Raw genomic sequence first — 19,515 nt, forward strand, 5'->3', positions numbered from 1 at the left:
CAACAGTCGGTGTCGATCAGTCTGAAGAACCTTCTCTGAATTTACCTTCTAAATTGAAATGTCAATCTGTTTTGAATGATCTAAATGATCAAGAGGTAATATACTTATTTATCTTCTTTGTCATTCAAATTTTTATTGCGTTTTGTATATACTGTATATTTTAATAATAATTTTTTGCAGAACTTTGTTCGAGTAAATGTCACATCATCTAGTCCTGAAGTTACATTTCAGCAGTCACCTTCACGCTCTCCAGCTGGTCAATCAGATTTTAGCCCTCTAGTTCAACAATTCAGCACTCCCGAGCCACAGGTAATTTTTTTTTATGAACAACATTATCAATTTTGTAAATATATATATACTAAACGTACAGATATGATCATTATACATATACAATTTAGTACCCATCTAAAATATATATAATATTTTATTGTATAATGTAATAACAAAATTCAACTTGCAACAAACTATACAATAATGTATAAATAAGTAATAGGCAGTTCCAATGTTCAAAACACTTTCAATATTTCTGAGTTTCAAAACAATTTTGAGGTTTGAATTCTTGAAAAACATTTTTTATTTTTTTATAATATATGTTTATATGTATATATTACTAATATTATACATTTAGACAGAGAAATGTGAAGATGTTCCAGTAGAAGTGGACAAAGAAAGATCCCAATTCATGGATGATCAAGCAGAATTCAACAATCCTTCATTTGTATGTTACTGTCTTCGTAAATTAAAGGGGTTAAGTTGTATATAATATGATCATTAATTTGTATTTTTTTGTCAAAATTTTGTCTATTGTTATATAACAACAGGAATTATTGAATGTTATATATGATCAAACTGAAAAGATGGAGCAAGAGGAATTGGGTGATACAAACAAACCGGGATCATCCAACGCCTATGAATTAGTTGTTGAGGAAGATTTCATCTTTCCAAAACCTCTTCAGATTGTAGATGATGATCAAACAAAAATTAATACAGAAAAAAGCATTGTGTTACATCCTTTGTTAGCTGTGGGCGAACACACACAATTACCAATTCCAAGGGAAAGGCGTCCAGGCCCATTCAACACATCGCCTTATGTGACAACATTCAGTTCAGAGTCTGGTATAACAAATTATACATTTTACATATTAACACAGTTATATCAATAAGTGTCTTACACACCTAATAATATATGTCTTAATACATTTCAGGTAGTTCATCAAGGTTCCACTACATGTTTGAACTGAAACATCCATTTGTTGCAATGTCGGATGTGGATCTTACAACTTGATATCTGCATTTCTGGAAATGGTTAAACGAAGGACTTCTTGTCAGGCATAGCGCAAAGTAAATTAGTTAGTAATTACTACATATACTTATTTAATCATATATGTGTGTATTTGTATTAAAAAAAATTATTTGAATTTTGATAGGATAGGTAAAGAAGAGCGATACAAAAAGAACAAGTCTCGCTTACAGATGTGGTTTCATTTTGGAATTGTAACTGTCCAAAACAAGAACTGGTTCTATAGGCTTGCATACAAAGATCAATTGCTTGATGACTCGGTAAGCTTTACACAATTCTATTTTTTATACAATTTACAGTTTTAATATTTATACAATTTATGATTATGTCTTTTTACAGCACACAGATGTCATTTTGTATTACATACGCAAAAGAGCCAAGTACTCCGACTCCGACAACATTGAATTCAGCTTTATTACTGCGGATTGCAATTTCAATAAACTAATTGCAAATGTGTGGGATGCTTATTACAATTTGGATAGTACAGTCAACAAGGAGAGTACAGAGGAGTCCATTATTGAGTACATTAATGGATACAGAATTCATGTTGCTGCACCTGGCATACCGTTGATAACATCCTTATCCCTGTTAAAATCGAGCAGATATTTCATTGGGTTCTTATCGTTGTGTCCTTTAATGAGAGATGTATACATGTCTATGATTCTCTTAGGGGTGGTTCACTACACAATTCGTCAGTTTCAAATGAGATCAAGAAATATGCACAACTGATTCCCATGTATCTATCTAAGTCTAGTTTTTACAGGAAGAAAGACATTAACATATAATCACATCCGAAATACAAGTCGCATTCTGAAGTTGACTCTTTTGAAATTATACATGTCAATGATATAATACAACAACATGAAGGAAGCCTGTAAGTCTTATTACTACTCTTAATCAAATTTTTAATTTTAATTTTACACTGATCCTACAACGGTTGTGTATAATTTCAGCGATTGTGGACTATATGTTGCTGCTTATGCAGACCATATCAGTAAGGGGAATTCGGTTCCAACATTTGATCCAGAGTTTAACCGTATTCAATACGCGTCTTTGTTGTGGAATTATGAAATGCAAAAAATCCAAGCTGATGTCACCAGTGACAGTGAGGCACCAGAAAGGCCAGTCAGGATTCATAGAGACGTTGATATGAGTGACATGATCACAATTGATTAGAACCGTAATACTAGATTTATGTATTTTTGAATATGCAAAAGACATAACAATTTGTGAACTTCTATGTTTTTGTATTGTAATATACTTGTTTGTTCAATTAAGTCATTCACTTCGTTATGTTTGTTTACAATTTAATACTTTTACAAACTACATTACACAATATATATTTATACACTAACTGTATAAACCTATGTGTATATTTTACTTTGTATTTTTTATTTAAAAATTGATTATTATATAATTTTTAATAATGAGACTATACACATTAACTATATAAATCTCAACAGTTTATTTTACTTTCTGTATGATTATACAATTAATTGTATAAATCTCGACAGTTTATACAATTGTTAATTTATTATGAACTGTATAATTATACATTACTAGGATTATACAATTGTTCAGAAATTTCAAATTTACAAATAAGCTTATACAATTAATAGTTATACGCTAACAATATAAAACTAGGATTACATTTATGTTGGATATATACATATACATTTCAAGGCTTAAAAAGTAGTTCATAAAGCATACATATATATTCAACTTAAACCACAACATATATTTATACATTAACTGTATAAATATAAACAGTTATACAATTGTTAATTCATTATTAACTATATAAGTATACAGTTAAGTATCTGTAAAATTTATACAAATTTTATAAAGTATAAATATACATTCAGCTTAAACAACATATTATACAACTACGTATTTTTCAAGCTTATGAATTGTAAAACTTTTACAATTGTATATAATTGTTCAATTGAACTTATACGTAAAGTATTTCTGTATATGATGTACAATATAGACACAAAAGATAATTCCTAATAATAGCACGAAGACAAAATAAAGAAAAATGATTAGCACAATTAATAAGACATAACGACTTTATTCCATATTGAAAATGCTAACTCATACTGTTTTAACACAAAACTACTTCAGAATAAAATTCAATTGTATATCAAATCAAATTTTACAGTTCAATAAAATCGTAAAAACTTGTTAAACTTCTTGAGGTCTATTTCTACTTGAACGCCTATTGTGACCTGCAAATCCACATGTACTACATGTATGCTTTCCTTTTAGTCCAAGCAATTCATGTTTAGTTTTTGAACGGGGTTTATTTTTAGGCCTTTCGGGAGGTCTTTTGAATTTTGGAGGTCGGACTTCATCATACATTATGGCTTCAGGTATGACCCATTCTGAAAAGGAAGGCAATGGATAGATCGGTATCTCATAAATCTTCATAACCGTCTTTGGTTTATACAAATCTGAGTAATATCCATCGGCTACTAGACTTTTCCGCTTCAATACAGCCCAAGCATGTTCACAAGGAATTTCTTCATATTGAAACTTCCCACAGCTGCATGTTTTGTTCTTTAAACAGACCACAAAACTCCTACCATAATCAGTCACATTGTATATGTATTCAGTTGACGGCACAACCTGCTTCACACAAATAGATTTATGTATATGTATGTCTATACAATTTCTATCCGTGTGCATAACTCATTAATTAATAATATATATATACATAAAACATATCCCCATTCGTGTGCTCAATGCTTCATATTCGATTAGTAAATTTTGAGCTTTTCCAATCAACGGAGTAAATGTGCAGGCTGTCTCGTGTTTGTTGTCATGATTCCATCTCCCAAACATCAGTCTTACCTCTTCAAGAAAATTGAATATTGGTAATTCCCTAGCATATCCTAATGCAGCATTTATACTCTCTGCAATGTTAGACGTCATAGCCCATCCCCGATGAGTTTCTGCATGACACCTTGACCACTTATCATATCCAGCTAGCTCCAAATACTCTTTAACACCTACATCAACTTTTTTTACAGTATCCATCAGCCTGTCAAACTCAACTTTGTTGCAAGTCTTTGTCATTGTATAATACATAGGACTTAGCTCCTTGGATGCCTTCCTAAATTTCTTCTCTACATTACCCCACAAGTGCCACATACAAGCATAATGTGGCACATTTCTATACACTTGAGTCACTGCCTTTATGATACTTTCATTTCTATCTGACACTACACACATATTAATCCTTTCACCATAAGCCTCCTTTAGTTGTAGAAAAAACCAAAACCAAGCTGCATCATTTTCCGAATCAATGATACCATATGCTAGTGGAAAAATGTGTCCTGCATTTTAATTTACACACACATTAACATTTTGATAAAAATTGAACAATAAAAAATAAATGAATCATACCTGCTCCGTCCGTTGTACTTGCAGCAACAAATGTTCTATTATACGGTCCTCTTAGGTGACTTCCATCCACAACAATTACAGTCCTGCAATGTTCAAAGCCTTGTATAAAACTATTCAATGCAACAAAAACATACAAGAACTCATTTTTAATCTGTTTTCTTTAGACGTATATGCGAGCCTGGATATGTAATATTCATCATATACAAATATGTTGGAAGTTTGCTGTAAGATGCAGCTACAGTCCCCCTCAATGAAACTAGAGCCTTTTCTCTAGCCCTCCAAGCCAACGAGTAATTTACATCAACTCCCAAATATATCTTTACATCACTGCGAATATCAGAAGGTGTATATTTTCTCTTGTGATCAACAAGTTTGGGTTTAACGATCCCTCCAATCAGCATGCTTGTGGTATGTTTTTGTGAATACACTTTATCCTTCAAAGGACAAGTATGGTATGTATTAAATGCTCTTATTCTAAACATACCAGATTGTTGACATTAGATACTTTCATTAACCATTCACATTCATCAGAAATACACTCCAGTGTATAACCACATTAGCAAAAACAACACAACACATCAATATACAAATAATTAAAACAACTTATACAATTACATATTTGTATGTATAAAGCAGGTACCTGATTGCGTTTGACCTCACTGTTCTATATTGAAATCTTTTTTCAATTGCATATTTTTCCATCACAGATTTCAATATGTCTTTGGTCTTATACACTTGGTCTACCTCCACGAACTTATTACAAGGATATGAAATAACTCTATCGCAGCTCCCTGACCACAAAATATGAAGCGGCTCTACCAACTCACCAATACTCAGCTGCCTATTATCAAATTCATCATTTTCATTGATGCTGATAGATTTTATCGTATCACTATCCTGATTTGAACTTCCAAACAGTTCATTGGTACAAATTATACTAGGCAGTTTGCTAATACACAGTGGATACTTGTTGAACTCATTTCCAGACTTTTTAAGCATAATATAAACTCTAACACCCATGTCGTTGTGAATCAACATGGGTGTCTTGCCTTCTTCAATATTATACTCAATTTTGAGTTTATTCACATTCGTATCAATCCCTAGTTGCATTGCAATGACATTATACAAATCATTATACGATGAACTTTCTTTAAAAATCACCACCTCAATTGTATAATCAACGTAACAAATGTCATTATCCCATCTACCAGAATGCGTAACCAATATAGCCAGTGAAGCCATTTTCAGAATTTCTGTATACAAAATCAAATTATATACATATACATTTATAAGCTAAATAAATGCAGTAACAAACAGAATATGTACTTATACATATTATAGAAACTTTAATTTTAAGCTTATACACATTTTCAAATTATATAAAAAAAATCTCTGTATACACAAAATTATAGCTTTATAGAAGTATACAATTCAATAGCAACAACTAAAAAGTACATGAATATAATGGACAAATTCGTATGTAATAGACAACAGTTCCATTCAATTATACAATTTACCAAATAACACTATATATGATTGATTCGAAACATACAAACAACAATCTAATACACTTATACACTTGTACAGTTTCAAATTCAAACAATTCTATGATTGGAGCAAATCTCAAATCAGTAATTTCAAATTAACAATAATTTTTTTCTATAATTCACATTAACTAATCAAATCAATTACGGACATATATTCACATCTCAATATACATTCAACTGATTTGATGAAATTGAAAAACAAAATTTGAATTTTAAACACCATTGTCGACAAAATCAAAAACACAATCAGAATTACCTCTTATTTCTATCTCAAAAAACAAATTTATCTTGCTTGATTGCTTAAATCCTTCAATAGCTTGATCAATTTTTTGAATTGTCAACAATGGAGTTGCTTCGATTGAAGGAGAAGAAGGGAGACTGAAACTGAAATTGATTTCGCGTGAATTGTGGGAATTTTTTCTTATTTATCTTCCGCATTTTTTTATTTTTTTTTAAATTGAAACTGTATAAATGGATCAGTTATACACAAAAGAAGACCCATAGCAAACTTTTAATTTGCTACGGAATACAATTTTGTATTGTTTGCTAAAATATAAAATTAACAGTTTTTTTTTTGCTATATATAAAATTTGCCCTTTAAAAAATAGAAAAGCAATATTCCAGAGCTTTATCAAACTCGTTTACTCATCAAATTTTGATTTGACACTTCCCTCCATATTCACTCCTTATTTTTCAAAATTTTTATCACGTGAGAGGCACATATATTACACATTAGTTGTATGAGATCCTTTCATACTGTGCCAAGTGGAGGCTGGGTCCCACTAAAGAATGAGAAGTTAAAACTCCATTCCTTTATTCTTTTTCTCCAATTCCATATCATCTTCTTCTTCTTTTCATTTTTTTTGTAATTTAATTATTTTTCGTATTAATTTTTTTTTTAAAAAAAAAGTTGAAACTTTATTATTTTTATTAGGATTAACAAAGTGATTTAGTTTGGAATTTCTTAATTAAAATAATTAATTTGTTTTTTCTTTGAAAAACCTCTTTTTATTTATATGTTTTTATATTATCTATACAGTTTTTTTACCAACATTTCTATAGCTTTTTTTCATTTTTTTGTAGTCTTACGATCTCTCAGTGCAAAAAATGTCTTGATATAATTATGATTTCACAAATTCATTTGATTCTCTTTTTTTAGATAATTTTTGTATCCTCCCCGAAAAATGAATCTATAAAAATTTCATTTGAACACTAACATAAAAGAATTCAAAAAGAAAATCTTGAACAAGAAACACAAAATTAATATTAGCAATAATTATTTGATAGATCCCAAGCAAGTAGAGAATTTTACAAATATTTAAAAAAAAAGATAATTGAGTGCTTAATTATTATACATATCAAGTATTCAGATATATTAAGTGGTTACAAAATAAAAAAATCATATATAACAATTAAGAATTGTGTGATTTAAGATTGGAACCTCAAAAAATAAATTAATGACTAATTAAGATGTAATTGTGTATTTAAGTATAATAAATAAGATCAGATGAATTTTAATAACTCAATTGATTGATTGTATGATTTTTTATTTTATTGGTGAGAACTCAATTATTATATTTCTGATTTCACTATCTTTAGTTTCTTCAAACCCATCCAAAAAATTGAATTTAAATTTTTCAACATATTATTTTGATTATTCCTCTAATAATGATATAGAGATAAATTAGACATATTGCGGGCAATTTCATGGTTTGTTTATGATTTTAGAAAATATAATTTTATGTTGAGAGTTAATAAATAGGAACAAAAAATACAAGTTTAAAAGAAAATTTTTTATAAGGAAGAGAAAAAGTAAGAAAGTGAAATCAATAAATTGTGGTCCCATGATACAAGTGACAGTCAAAGAGGCGCTCCTACAATTGACAGTACTTGTGCCTCTTACAAAATAAAACTTTTCTTTATTTTTATCATGTGAGAGGTCATATACTACGTGTCAAACAATAGTTGTATGCGATCCTTTCATACTGTGCCAAGTGGAAATTGGATCCCACTAAAAAAGAGAAGTTAAAAGACTCCATTTCTTTATTCTTTTTCTCCAATTCCATATCATCTCCTTCTTCTTTTCGTTTTTTTTTTGTAATTTAATTATTTTTCGTATTTAACTAATTTATTTTTTAAAAGTAGAAACTTAATTATTTTTATTAGGATTAACAGTGATTTAGTTTGACTTTCTTAATTAAAATAATTAATTTGATTTTTCTTTGCAAAACCTCTTTTTATTTATATGTTTTTATATTATGTATACAATTTTTTTCACCAACGTTTTTATGGCTTTTATTTTTTTTTTGTCTTACGATCTCTCAGTGCAAAAAAAGTCTTGATATAACTATTATTTTGTGATTTCAAAAATTCATTTGATTGAATCTATAAAAATTTCATTTGAACTAACATAAAAAAAAAATTCAAAAAGAAAATCTTGAACAAGAAACACAAAATTAATATTAGCAATAATTATTTGATAGATTTCTAGCAAGTAGAGAATTTAACAAATATGAAAAAAAAAAGAGAAGATAATTGAGTGCGTAATTATTATAAATCTCAAGTATTCAGATACATTAAGTGGTTACAAAATAAACAAATTCATATTTAACAATTAAGAATTGTGTGATTAAGATTGAAACCTCAAAAAAAAAATTAATGACTAATTAAGATGTAATTGTGTATTTAAATATAATAAACAAGATCATTTGAATTTTAGTAACTCAATTAGTTGATTATATGATTTTTTATTTTATTGATGAGAACTCGATTATTATATTTTTAATTTCACTATCTTTAGTTTCTTCAAACCCATCCAAAAAATTGAATTTAAATTTTTTATACATATTATTTTGATTTCTCCTCTAATAATGATATAGAGATAAATTAGACATATTGCGGGCAATTTCATAGTTTGTTTATGATTTTAAAAAATAGAATTTTATGCTAAGAGTTAATAAACAGGAATAAAAAAATACAAGTTGAAAAGAAAAAAATTTATAATAAAGAGAAAGTAAGAAAGTGAAATAAATAAATTGTGATCCTATGATACAAATGGCAGCCAAAGAGACCCTCGTATAACTGACAGTACTTGTGCCTCTTACAAAACAAATTTTTTCTTTGCACCTTTCCAAGGCTGCTTTTTTTAAAAAAAAATTGAGACAATCAATTTCAATTTAATTTTTTACTCTTTAGTACTCTATTATATTACAATATTTCTATTTTATTTATTGTTCGGTAATATAATTTTATTTTATTAAATATTTATTTTGTAATTTTTATGTAATATATATTTTAATTATTATCAATTTATATAATTAATATAAACTTATATTTTATTTAAAAATTTTGAAAAATATAAATTGCAAATGAATATTGTTTATTATTTAAATTAATGCACAATTCAAATAAAAATAAAATCGTTTATGTAATAGCTGAAGTCAAATAAAAAAGAGCATGTTTGTATAAGAAAGAGCATATATATATATATATATATATATATATTCTTGTAAAAAAATGTTATGACATATATTTTTATTTTGATTGCTTATTTTTTTTATTACTTACATCAAAATATGTTTATAAGGTTATCACATTATTGTTAAAATTAACAATATTAATTTTTATTTATATGTTTTATTTATAGAACTATATTATATTATATACTCAATCATTATTTTTTTCTTTTCTTTTTAGTTGAAATCAATATTTTTTTTAAGAATAAAAATATTAAATTTTAAGAGAAATAAAAAAAAATTGATAACTTAAGGATATATTCTTTCTGTCTCAATTTATGACATATTTTATGTTTTGACAGTCAAAAAATTTAAATTTGATTGGAAATATGTGCATGATCTTCAATTTTTTAAAAATGAAATTTATATATTTGTAAACTACGTAAAAATTAACATAAATCACAATAATTAATAATTCAAAATGTTAAAAAGTTTTTTTAAAAAACATTACGATCAAAGATATACTTGTTTGATTATTAGAAAGAGAGAGTATGTTGTATGTTATTTTTAATCACTAAACTAAATTTTATATAAAAAATAATTTCTTCATAACTAATACATTTTAATACTCCCTCCATTTCAAAAAAATGATCATATTTCCTTTTTAGTCTGTTTCAATAAGAAACTCCTTTCCACTTTTTTGCCAAAATTTTAACTTTAATTTTACATGTGACATGTTTAAAAAACCACAAGATCAAATGACATTTTGGTACATTTGACATAACTTTAATTTATAACCACAAGATTGGAAAGTTTTTTTTCTTTTCTTAAGCTCCATTCCAAGTCAAACTAGATTATCCTTTTTAAAACAGAGAGAGTATTACTATTACTCTTTTTGTCCATCATTATATATAGGAAAAAGGGTTAAAAGTACCCTGAACTTTTCGAAAAGGTTTAAAGATAGCCCTCATTCACCTTTTTATCCATAATTACCATTAAAACAACAATCTTTTATTTTTTAATTATTATTATTAATAATTATTATGTGGCATCTCCCTATTGGATAAATTTAAAAAAATTCCAACCCACCAAAAATTTTCTACCCATTGATCGATATCCACATTTTTTTACCCAAAACCAAATTAAAAATTCATCAAAATAAAAATATTTGAACATCTCTTCTCTACCATTCAAACCTCAATCAATGATAATTAAAATAAAACATATATTCATATCAATAATCAACCAAATCTAGCGAATTCAATACCAATTAGAACTAAAAAGCTTCTTGATTATGTTAGAATTTGGTCAATACCACCATTAAAATACAATAAAATAGAGTTTTTTTAGTGCAACTCCACTATGAAAATTGAATATTTGAAAAGGGTGTAACCAAAAGGAAGAAATGAGAAGACCCAATTCAAGTCTTCTCAATGACACCATGAAAACACAATCAAGAACAATTCTTTTAGTGCAACTCCACCATCAAAATTGAAGCTTTTGAAAAGGTTGTGAACCAAAAGGAAGAAAGAAACAAGACCCAAGTCAAATTACCGTTATCTAGTGCAACTTCCCCTTAAAAACTGAATTTTTTCACATGGTGTGAACCAAAAGGAAGAAACAAGAAAGACCAAATTCGAACACAATCAAGAAGAGCTTTTTAGTTCTATTTGATATGGCCAAATTCAAATATCAATATGTCAATTTCAAATTCAAATACTAATTGATTCAATCATTAATTTTATTTTGAAATCATTGAATAAGAAAAGAGGGAAAAAAATAGGTTATTAAGTTCAAAGGGGAAGAGAAGAGATAATGAAATTTGTTATTTTTGATTGAGTTTGGGTCTAAGAATGTGGATATGAGTCAAATGGGTAAAAAAAATGGGTGATTGAAATTTAAATATATCCAATAAAAAGATGCCACATAATAATAAATAATAATAAAAATACAAATTTATTAGTTTCAAGGGCAATTATGGACCAAAAAGGTGGATGGAAATCCAATAGGTGAATGAGTGGTATTTTTAAATATTTTTTAACAGTTTAGGAGTAGTTTTAGCTTTTTTCGGTCATATATATATATATATATATATATATATATTACTCTTATTATTTATTAAGATATGGTCAAATAATAATGAACTACTTTTTTATTAAATAAACGGTACTCCCTTTGAACTTTTTTATTTTTAAACTTTTTTTACTAGTGAATTTTGATAAATTAATAAAGAATCATATTTATCACCATATATGCTCAATTTATTTAGATCATTAATATATTTTAAAAAAATAAACATATTTAATTAATTTAATATTTTATTATTTAATAAAAATAAAATAATAAATTTATTAGGGTAATTATTTTTTCTTAATATATGCATTTAAAAAATAGAGAATTAATATTCTGACCTTTATCAAACATATTTACTCATTAAATTTTGATTTAACACTTCCCTCCATATTCAGACTCTTCATTTTTTGAACCTTCCGAAGGCTGCTTTTTTAAAAGAAAATTGAGACAATCAACTTCAATTTAATTTTTTAATTTTTTAATATTATATTATTATTTTTATTTTATTTATTGTTCCATAATATTGTTCTATTTTATTCAAATATTTACCGCATGATTTTCATGTAAATAATATTTTAATTATTATCAATTTATGTAGTTAATATAAATTTATATTTTATTTTTAATTTTTAAATAAAATAATTTGTAAATATATATTATATATTATTCAAATTAAAACACAATTTAAATAAAAATGATATGGTTTATGTAATAACTGAAATCATGGAGGAAAATGATCATTTCTCAAAGTTAAATGGGAGAAACTCTTATATTTTTAAAAGCAAAGTTCAAAGTACTCCCGCTTCATATTTGTGGATCACTTTTAATTTTTTTAGTGTTTAATAAATCATAAATAAGAGGATATTTTTATTTATTCATATCTTAAAAAACTTCTTGATAGTTTCTACAAAGGAATGTGAACATTTTAAAAAAATTTAATTACAAGAATAATATTGAAAAATAAATTAATTATGTCTTTTTAATTTAATAAAATAAGCAACTAATATGAACTAATTATTTTTTATTATAAACATATTTATATTATTGTGAATATAATGAATAAGAATTTTTTTCTCTTCTCTCTACTTTATTCTTCTCATTGTTTATATTATTAACATTTTTAATATATGAGATGAGATGAAATGATTGTAAATGATTTTTTCTATATTTTTTTTTCACAAAAGTGAAATAAGAGAAACTCTCTTATTTATGCTTTGGGAACACGAGACATCATTAACTTGATGAAAAAGATAATTTTAATTTGATGGTTGTAATTTGATTTAACATAAATTTTTGGGAAAATACACAAGTAGCCTCTCAACCTATGCTTAAAATCTCAGAGATACACTTATACTATATTAAGGTTCTATTACCCCTGAACTTATTTTATAAATAATTTTCTACCTCTTTTCGGTCTACGTGTCACTAGTTTGAAAAAAATATCAACACATGCTGCGCCCACAAGATGGTGCCACGTAGGCCGAAAAGGAGTAAAAAATTATTTATAAAATAAATCCTGGGAGATAATAGGATCTTAGTATAGTATAAGTCTGTCTCTAGAATTTCGGGTATAGGTTGAGGGGGTACCTGTGCATTATCCCTAATTTTTATAATATTATACTTTTGAAATAATAGTACAAAATGCCCATGTGAATTGTCTTAAATATTTTATTTGTCCAAAAATACTATATGTTATTTTTTTTTATAAATAATCAGATTAAAATACTTTTTATTTTATAAAATTAATATATAAATTATTATATTCTTCATATTATATCCTTTATAGAATAGTTGATTAATCTTAAAATTAATTTGATTTTTAAATATAACTTAAAAATTTTAAAAGTCATCCAAATGTAGTTTAATTTTTTAAATCTAGCATATTCATTATTTATTAAAAATTTAACTTAAAGAAAACATATAATAAGGGTAAAATGATAAAATTACTTAATTCGTTAGTGCAAGTAGTGTAATGTAAAATATGATATAAAAAGAAATGAAGAGAGTTTTAATTTGACATACTCCATTTTCCCTAATTACTTGTCCATTATTCTTTTTTTTTTATAGTTGTTCCTAATTACTTGTCCATTTTGACAAATCAAGAAATAATAATTTTTTAATCTATTTATACCCACAAATAATTATTTTTTAAAAGGTTGAACTTTTTGAAGATATTAAAACTTTATTCATTCACTTCATAATTAATAGGAATAAAATGGTAAACTTCTTATGACAATAATATTTTTTTAATGATATAACAATTCAAAAGTGGACAAATAGTAGTAATTGTCTATTTTATAAAATTAATTGATAGATTATGGAAATAATCTATTTATTGTACAATATCTTTTGGTAAATATTCTAATTAGTTGTCATCTTTTATATTTAGCAATTATCTTTGTAATTGATTATTATCTATGTAATTGATAATAATCTCCGTAATTATCTCTTGCCTAAAATTAGGCTTGTACACTTTTGTATATATTGATTATTCAGTGAATGAGAATGACACGGCAAACATTCTTTTATGGTATCAAAAGTCTAGGTTACTTTTCTGACCTAATTCTCTCTTCCGCTTTTTCTTCTTCTCTAATCTTCTTATTCTCACACGGCTATCCACCATGGCCGAATCTCAGAAAATTCATCCCGCTACTCTTGTCACTAATATCAAGACCCACGTACCTGTTGTTCTTGAATATGACGGTTCCCAATACAACAACTGGTCTACTTTGTTCAAACTCCATTGCCGTGCTTATATGGTGATTGATCATATTACTCCGGTTGCTACGGAATCCGATGCTGATAAAGAGAAACCGGCTCCGAATTCTTCTGATGCAGCTCTCTGGCACCGACTTGATGATATTGTTCGACAGTGGATTTATGGTACTATTTCTAACGATCTCTTAAATTCCATTATTGATGCTGATGATAAGGCAATTGATACATGGAATCGTTTAGAAAATTTTTTCCACAACAACAAGTCTGCCCGGGCACTTAACCTTGATGCGCAGTTTACTAACACCAAACTCGAACAATTTGATGGTGTTAAACCTTATTGCACTCGTCTCAAAACCCTTGCTGACAGTTTACGAAACGTGGGTGATAAGGTATCCGACAATCGGATGGCGCTTCAACTTTTGAAAGGGCTTTCGGAGGAGTATAAGCCTTTTCGTACATCTGTTCGACATATTAGTCCCTTGCCTTCCTTTGATACTCTACGTTCCATGCTTGAACTAGAGGAACAAAGTAACTCTTCGGACCTTGCAATTGAAGCTCGCGAGGAGGCTCTTCTCACCGCCTCTTCCACAGCGTCACACCCTTCTAGTGATCATTCTTCATCTTCTAAAGGAGGGAATTCACGAGGTAGAGCCAAGGGTAAAGGGAAAGGCAGCGGCGGCAAGGGCAAAGGTGGTGCCGGCCGGAACAACCAGCAGCAGCAACAATCTTCGCAGCAGCAGCAACCGCGCCAAGGTGGCGCCTCCTCCCAACAGCAGCAGCAGCAGGGCATGGGGTGGATGTTTCCCCCATGGCCGTACTGGGGCAATGGCCCTTGGGCAACCCCACCTTGTCCGTACCCAGCCCAGGGTCCGGGCCCAAACCCGTGGACAGGGGCAAGGCCGTACCAGCCTCCTTCTCAAGGCATCCTCGGGTCTCGACCTAATCAAGCGTACTTCTCAAGCGCTCCATCTTCTCATCCGGGTTCTGTTCCTACCAACATTGAACAAGCTATGCACACAATGTCTCTCACCGATCCAAATTACTATATGGATACCGGGGCAACCTCTCACATGACGAATTCCCAAGGTAACTTATCTCCATATTTTAATTTGAGTAATCATGCTAATAATGCTATTACTGTTGGCAATGGTAGTAAAATACCTATTAAAGGTTATGGTCACGAATGTCTAAACCAAAACACTCTTCAACTCAAAAATGTCCTTCATGTCCCAAAAATTATTAAAAACCTAATATCAGTTAGAAAATTCACCACTGACAATCATGTTTCTGTTGAATTTGATCCGTTTGGGTTTTCTGTGAAGGATTTGCAGACGGGGAGCAAAATAGTGAGGTGTAATAGCAGTGGCGATCTCTATCCTTTTCTCACTGATCGTCAAATCATTTCACCTACCACCCCTTCAGCTTTTGCAGTTGTCTCTCCTAGTTTATGGCATTCCCGTTTAGGTCATCCGGGACATGCAATTCTTAGTAGTCTGCGTAGTAGTAATCTTATCAAATGTAATAAGGCTTCAAACGATATTTGTCATTCTTGCCCATTGGGAAAATTAATAAAAACGCCTTTTACAGATTCTTTATCTCATACTACTATGCCTTTTGACATTATTCACAGTGATTTATGGACATCTCCGATTCTTAGCTCACTTGGTCATAAGTATTATGTTCTCTTTCTTGATAATTACACGAATTTTTTATGGACGTTTCCTATTTCTTCTAAATCTCAAGTCTATAATCTTTTTATTCGTGTCCGAACTTATATTCGAACTCAATTTGAGAGAGAAATTAAAGCTTTCCAATGTGATAACGGCCGTGAATTTGAAAATGATCCCTTTAAGCAATTTTGTCAAAAATATGGAATGCATTTTAGATTCTCATGTCCATACACCTCTCCTCAAAATGGCAAATCGGAACGAAAAATTAAAACGATTAACAATGTTGTTCGTACGCTCCTTTGTCATGCTTCTATGCCTCCTTCTTTTTGGCATCATGCACTTGAAATGGCTACATACCTTCACAATATCATGCCCACAAAAATACTTGGTTATAAATCACCTACTCAGATCTTATATCAAAAAACTCCGGATTATTCACATCTACGTGTCTTTGGGTGTTTATGTTATCCTTTGATTCCCTCTTCCAAGATAAATAAACTCCAATCCCGGTCTACTCCATGTGTCTTTCTTGGATATCCATCCAATCATAGGGGGTATAAGTGTTTTGATATGTCGAGTCGTCGTATTATAATAGCCAAGCATGTGTGGTTTGATGAGTCGGTTTTTCCATTCTCTAAGGTACACACTCCCCTCCCTCATACATATGATTTCTTAAGTGACACTTCCAGTCCTTCGGACATTCCTATGTATCGTTCTATTCTTGAGTCGGGTATTGCTCCCTTGGATGCTACTTCACAGCCTGTACCGCACCCCACCCGCGGCCAGGACACCCATACCGCAGCCAGCCCGCAGCCTACCCTGCCTTCCCCTTCCCCGCAGCACACTCGCGACCATACCCAGCAAACCGCGACCCTCCTGCGGAACCCCCTGCAGCAAGGCAGTGGCAGCCTACCTCCTGTACCCGCTGCTAATGCCGAGCTGCACTCCCACCCCAGCCAACCGTGCACTCCACCTGTCAACGTACAGCAGGGGATGCACCCTTTTGTACCCGCTGCCAATGATAGGCAACCACCACCTTTTGCCATCACATCATCCTCTTCCCACTCCTCTCAACCATCGCATTCCATGAACACCCGTAGCAAACATGGAATTTTTAAACTGAATCCTAAATACCATGACCAGGCCAATCATACTACTACCTCCATATCACCCATTCCGAAGAACCCTGTTCAGGCCATTCGTGACCATAATTGGAAAATTGCTATGCAGGAAGAGTATGATGCTCTTATTAAAAATGGTACTTGGGATTTAGTCCCGCGACCGTCTGATGTCAATATTATTCGGTCTCTATGGATTTTTCGGCATAAGACTAAGTCTGATGGTTCTTTTGAAAGACATAAGGCTCGTCTTGTTGGTGATGGTAAGACACAGAGGGAAGGTATTGACTGTGATGAGACTTTTAGTCCGGTTGTTAAACCAGCTACTATTCGGGTGGTGCTTAGTATTGCTTTATCCAAGTCTTGGCCAATTCATCAATTGGATGTTAAAAATGCTTTCTTACATGGTAATTTAAATGAGACTGTTTACATGTACCAACCAATGGGGTTCAAGGATCCTAGTCGACCTGATCATGTTTGTCTTCTCCGTAAGTCTCTCTACGGTCTCAAACAAGCCCCCCGAGCTTGGTATCAAAGGTTTGCTGATTTTGTGGCGTCCATTGGATTTTCCCATAGCAAATCTGATAATTCATTGTTCATTTTTCGCCATGGTACTGAAACTGCTTTTATCCTACTTTATGTTGATGATATTATCTTAACTGCTTCTTCAGAATTTCTTAGGCTTCGAATTATTTCTCGCCTTGCATCTGAATTTGCTATGAAAGACTTGGGTCCACTGAGCTATTTCTTAGGTATTGCTGTCTCCCGGGACAAATCTGGTTTATTTTTGTCTCAAAAGAAATATGCTCAGGATATTATTGCTAAAGCAGGTATGACTTCTTGCAAACCATCTCTTACTCCTGTTGATTCCAAAGGGAAAATGAGTTCTTCATCCGGCGATCTTTATGAGAATGCTACTCACTATCGTAGTCTGTGTGGGGGTTTGCAATACTTGACTTTTACTCGTCCGGATATTTCTTATGCTGTTCAACAAGTTTGTCTGTTTATGCATGCTCCACGGGTTGAGCATATGAATGCTTTAAAGCGTGTTCTTCGCTATGTTCAAGGTACGCTTAACTATGGTTTGCACATGTCTAAGTCATCTGTTAGTTCTCTTTTGTCCTACACGGACGCAGACTGGGGCGGGTGTCCCGACACTCGTCGTTCTACGTCAGGTTATTGTGTGTTTCTAGGTGATAACCTGATATCTTGGTCAGCAAAACGACAACCAACTCTGTCTAAGTCTAGTGCTGAAGCAGAGTATCGTGGGGTTGCAAATGTAGTCTCTGAATCATGTTGGGTTCGAAACTTACTTTTCGAGCTAGGTTTTCCTATTTCCAAGGCTACATTGGTTTACTGTGATAATGTAAGTGCCATCTATCTTTCCAGTAATCCGGTACAACATCAACGTACCAAACATATTGAGATGGACATACATTTTGTTCGTGAGAAAGTTCAACGGGGTGAGGTTCGAGTACTACATGTACCATCTCGTTATCAGCTTGCCGACATTTTTACTAAAAGTCTCCCTCGGGTATTATTTGATGATTTCCGGCACAGTCTCAACATTCGTAAATCTCCCGTTTCGACTGCGGGGGTGTGATAGATTATGGAAATAATCTATTTATTGTACAATATCTTTTGGTAAATATTCTAATTAGTTGTCATCTTTTATATTTAGCAATTATCTTTGTAATTGATTATTATCTATGTAATTGATAATAATCTCCGTAATTATCTCTTGCCTAAAATTAGGCTTGTACACTTTTGTATATATTGATTATTCAGTGAATGAGAATGACACGGCAAACATTCTTTTAAATGATTAATTTTATACTTAGTTCTTTATTTTATCTTTATCATTAATTATAATTATTTGTGTATTAATTTTTTTCAGAATATTTATTTTTTATATTAAAATTAAATGAGTAATATAATGAAATAACTTTTTTATTTATAATTTCTTAACAAATGTGAAAAAATGAATAGAAAATGCCAATAAATCATAAATGATATACATATCCATCTTCTTCTATATAAGACATTTGGTTGAGTTTATTAATGGTAGAATATGAAGAGAGCCAGATTAAGTGATCTAGAAGTAATGGATACTCAAAACAGTAAATTCTCTCTGAAGATGTTATCATATCTCTAATATTTCTATGAACTAATATTCAATTTGTATAATTTATGGTCATATATATATATATATATATATATATATAT

General features: G+C 30.1%; 1 protein-coding gene and 1 pseudogene across 1 annotated transcript; both read right to left on the minus strand.

Annotated features, from left to right (window-relative positions):
- Positions 1–3,484: 3,484 nt before the first annotated feature.
- Positions 3,485–4,234, minus strand: LOC107017584. Its single transcript, XM_015217751.1, has 2 exons — positions 4,029–4,234; positions 3,485–3,929 (listed from the first exon to the last, which is right to left on the minus strand). The coding sequence occupies exons 1-2, from the start codon at positions 4,232–4,234 to the stop codon at positions 3,485–3,487; spliced, it is 651 nt and encodes a 216-aa protein (XP_015073237.1).
- A 104-nt stretch (positions 4,235–4,338) lies between these two features.
- LOC114076866 lies at positions 4,339–5,219 on the minus strand (annotated as a pseudogene).
- Positions 5,220–19,515: the final 14,296 nt, after the last annotated feature.

This window comes from Solanum pennellii, chromosome 4 (genome assembly GCF_001406875.1).
Source record: "Solanum pennellii chromosome 4, SPENNV200".
Lineage (NCBI taxonomy): Eukaryota > Viridiplantae > Streptophyta > Magnoliopsida > Solanales > Solanaceae > Solanum > Solanum pennellii.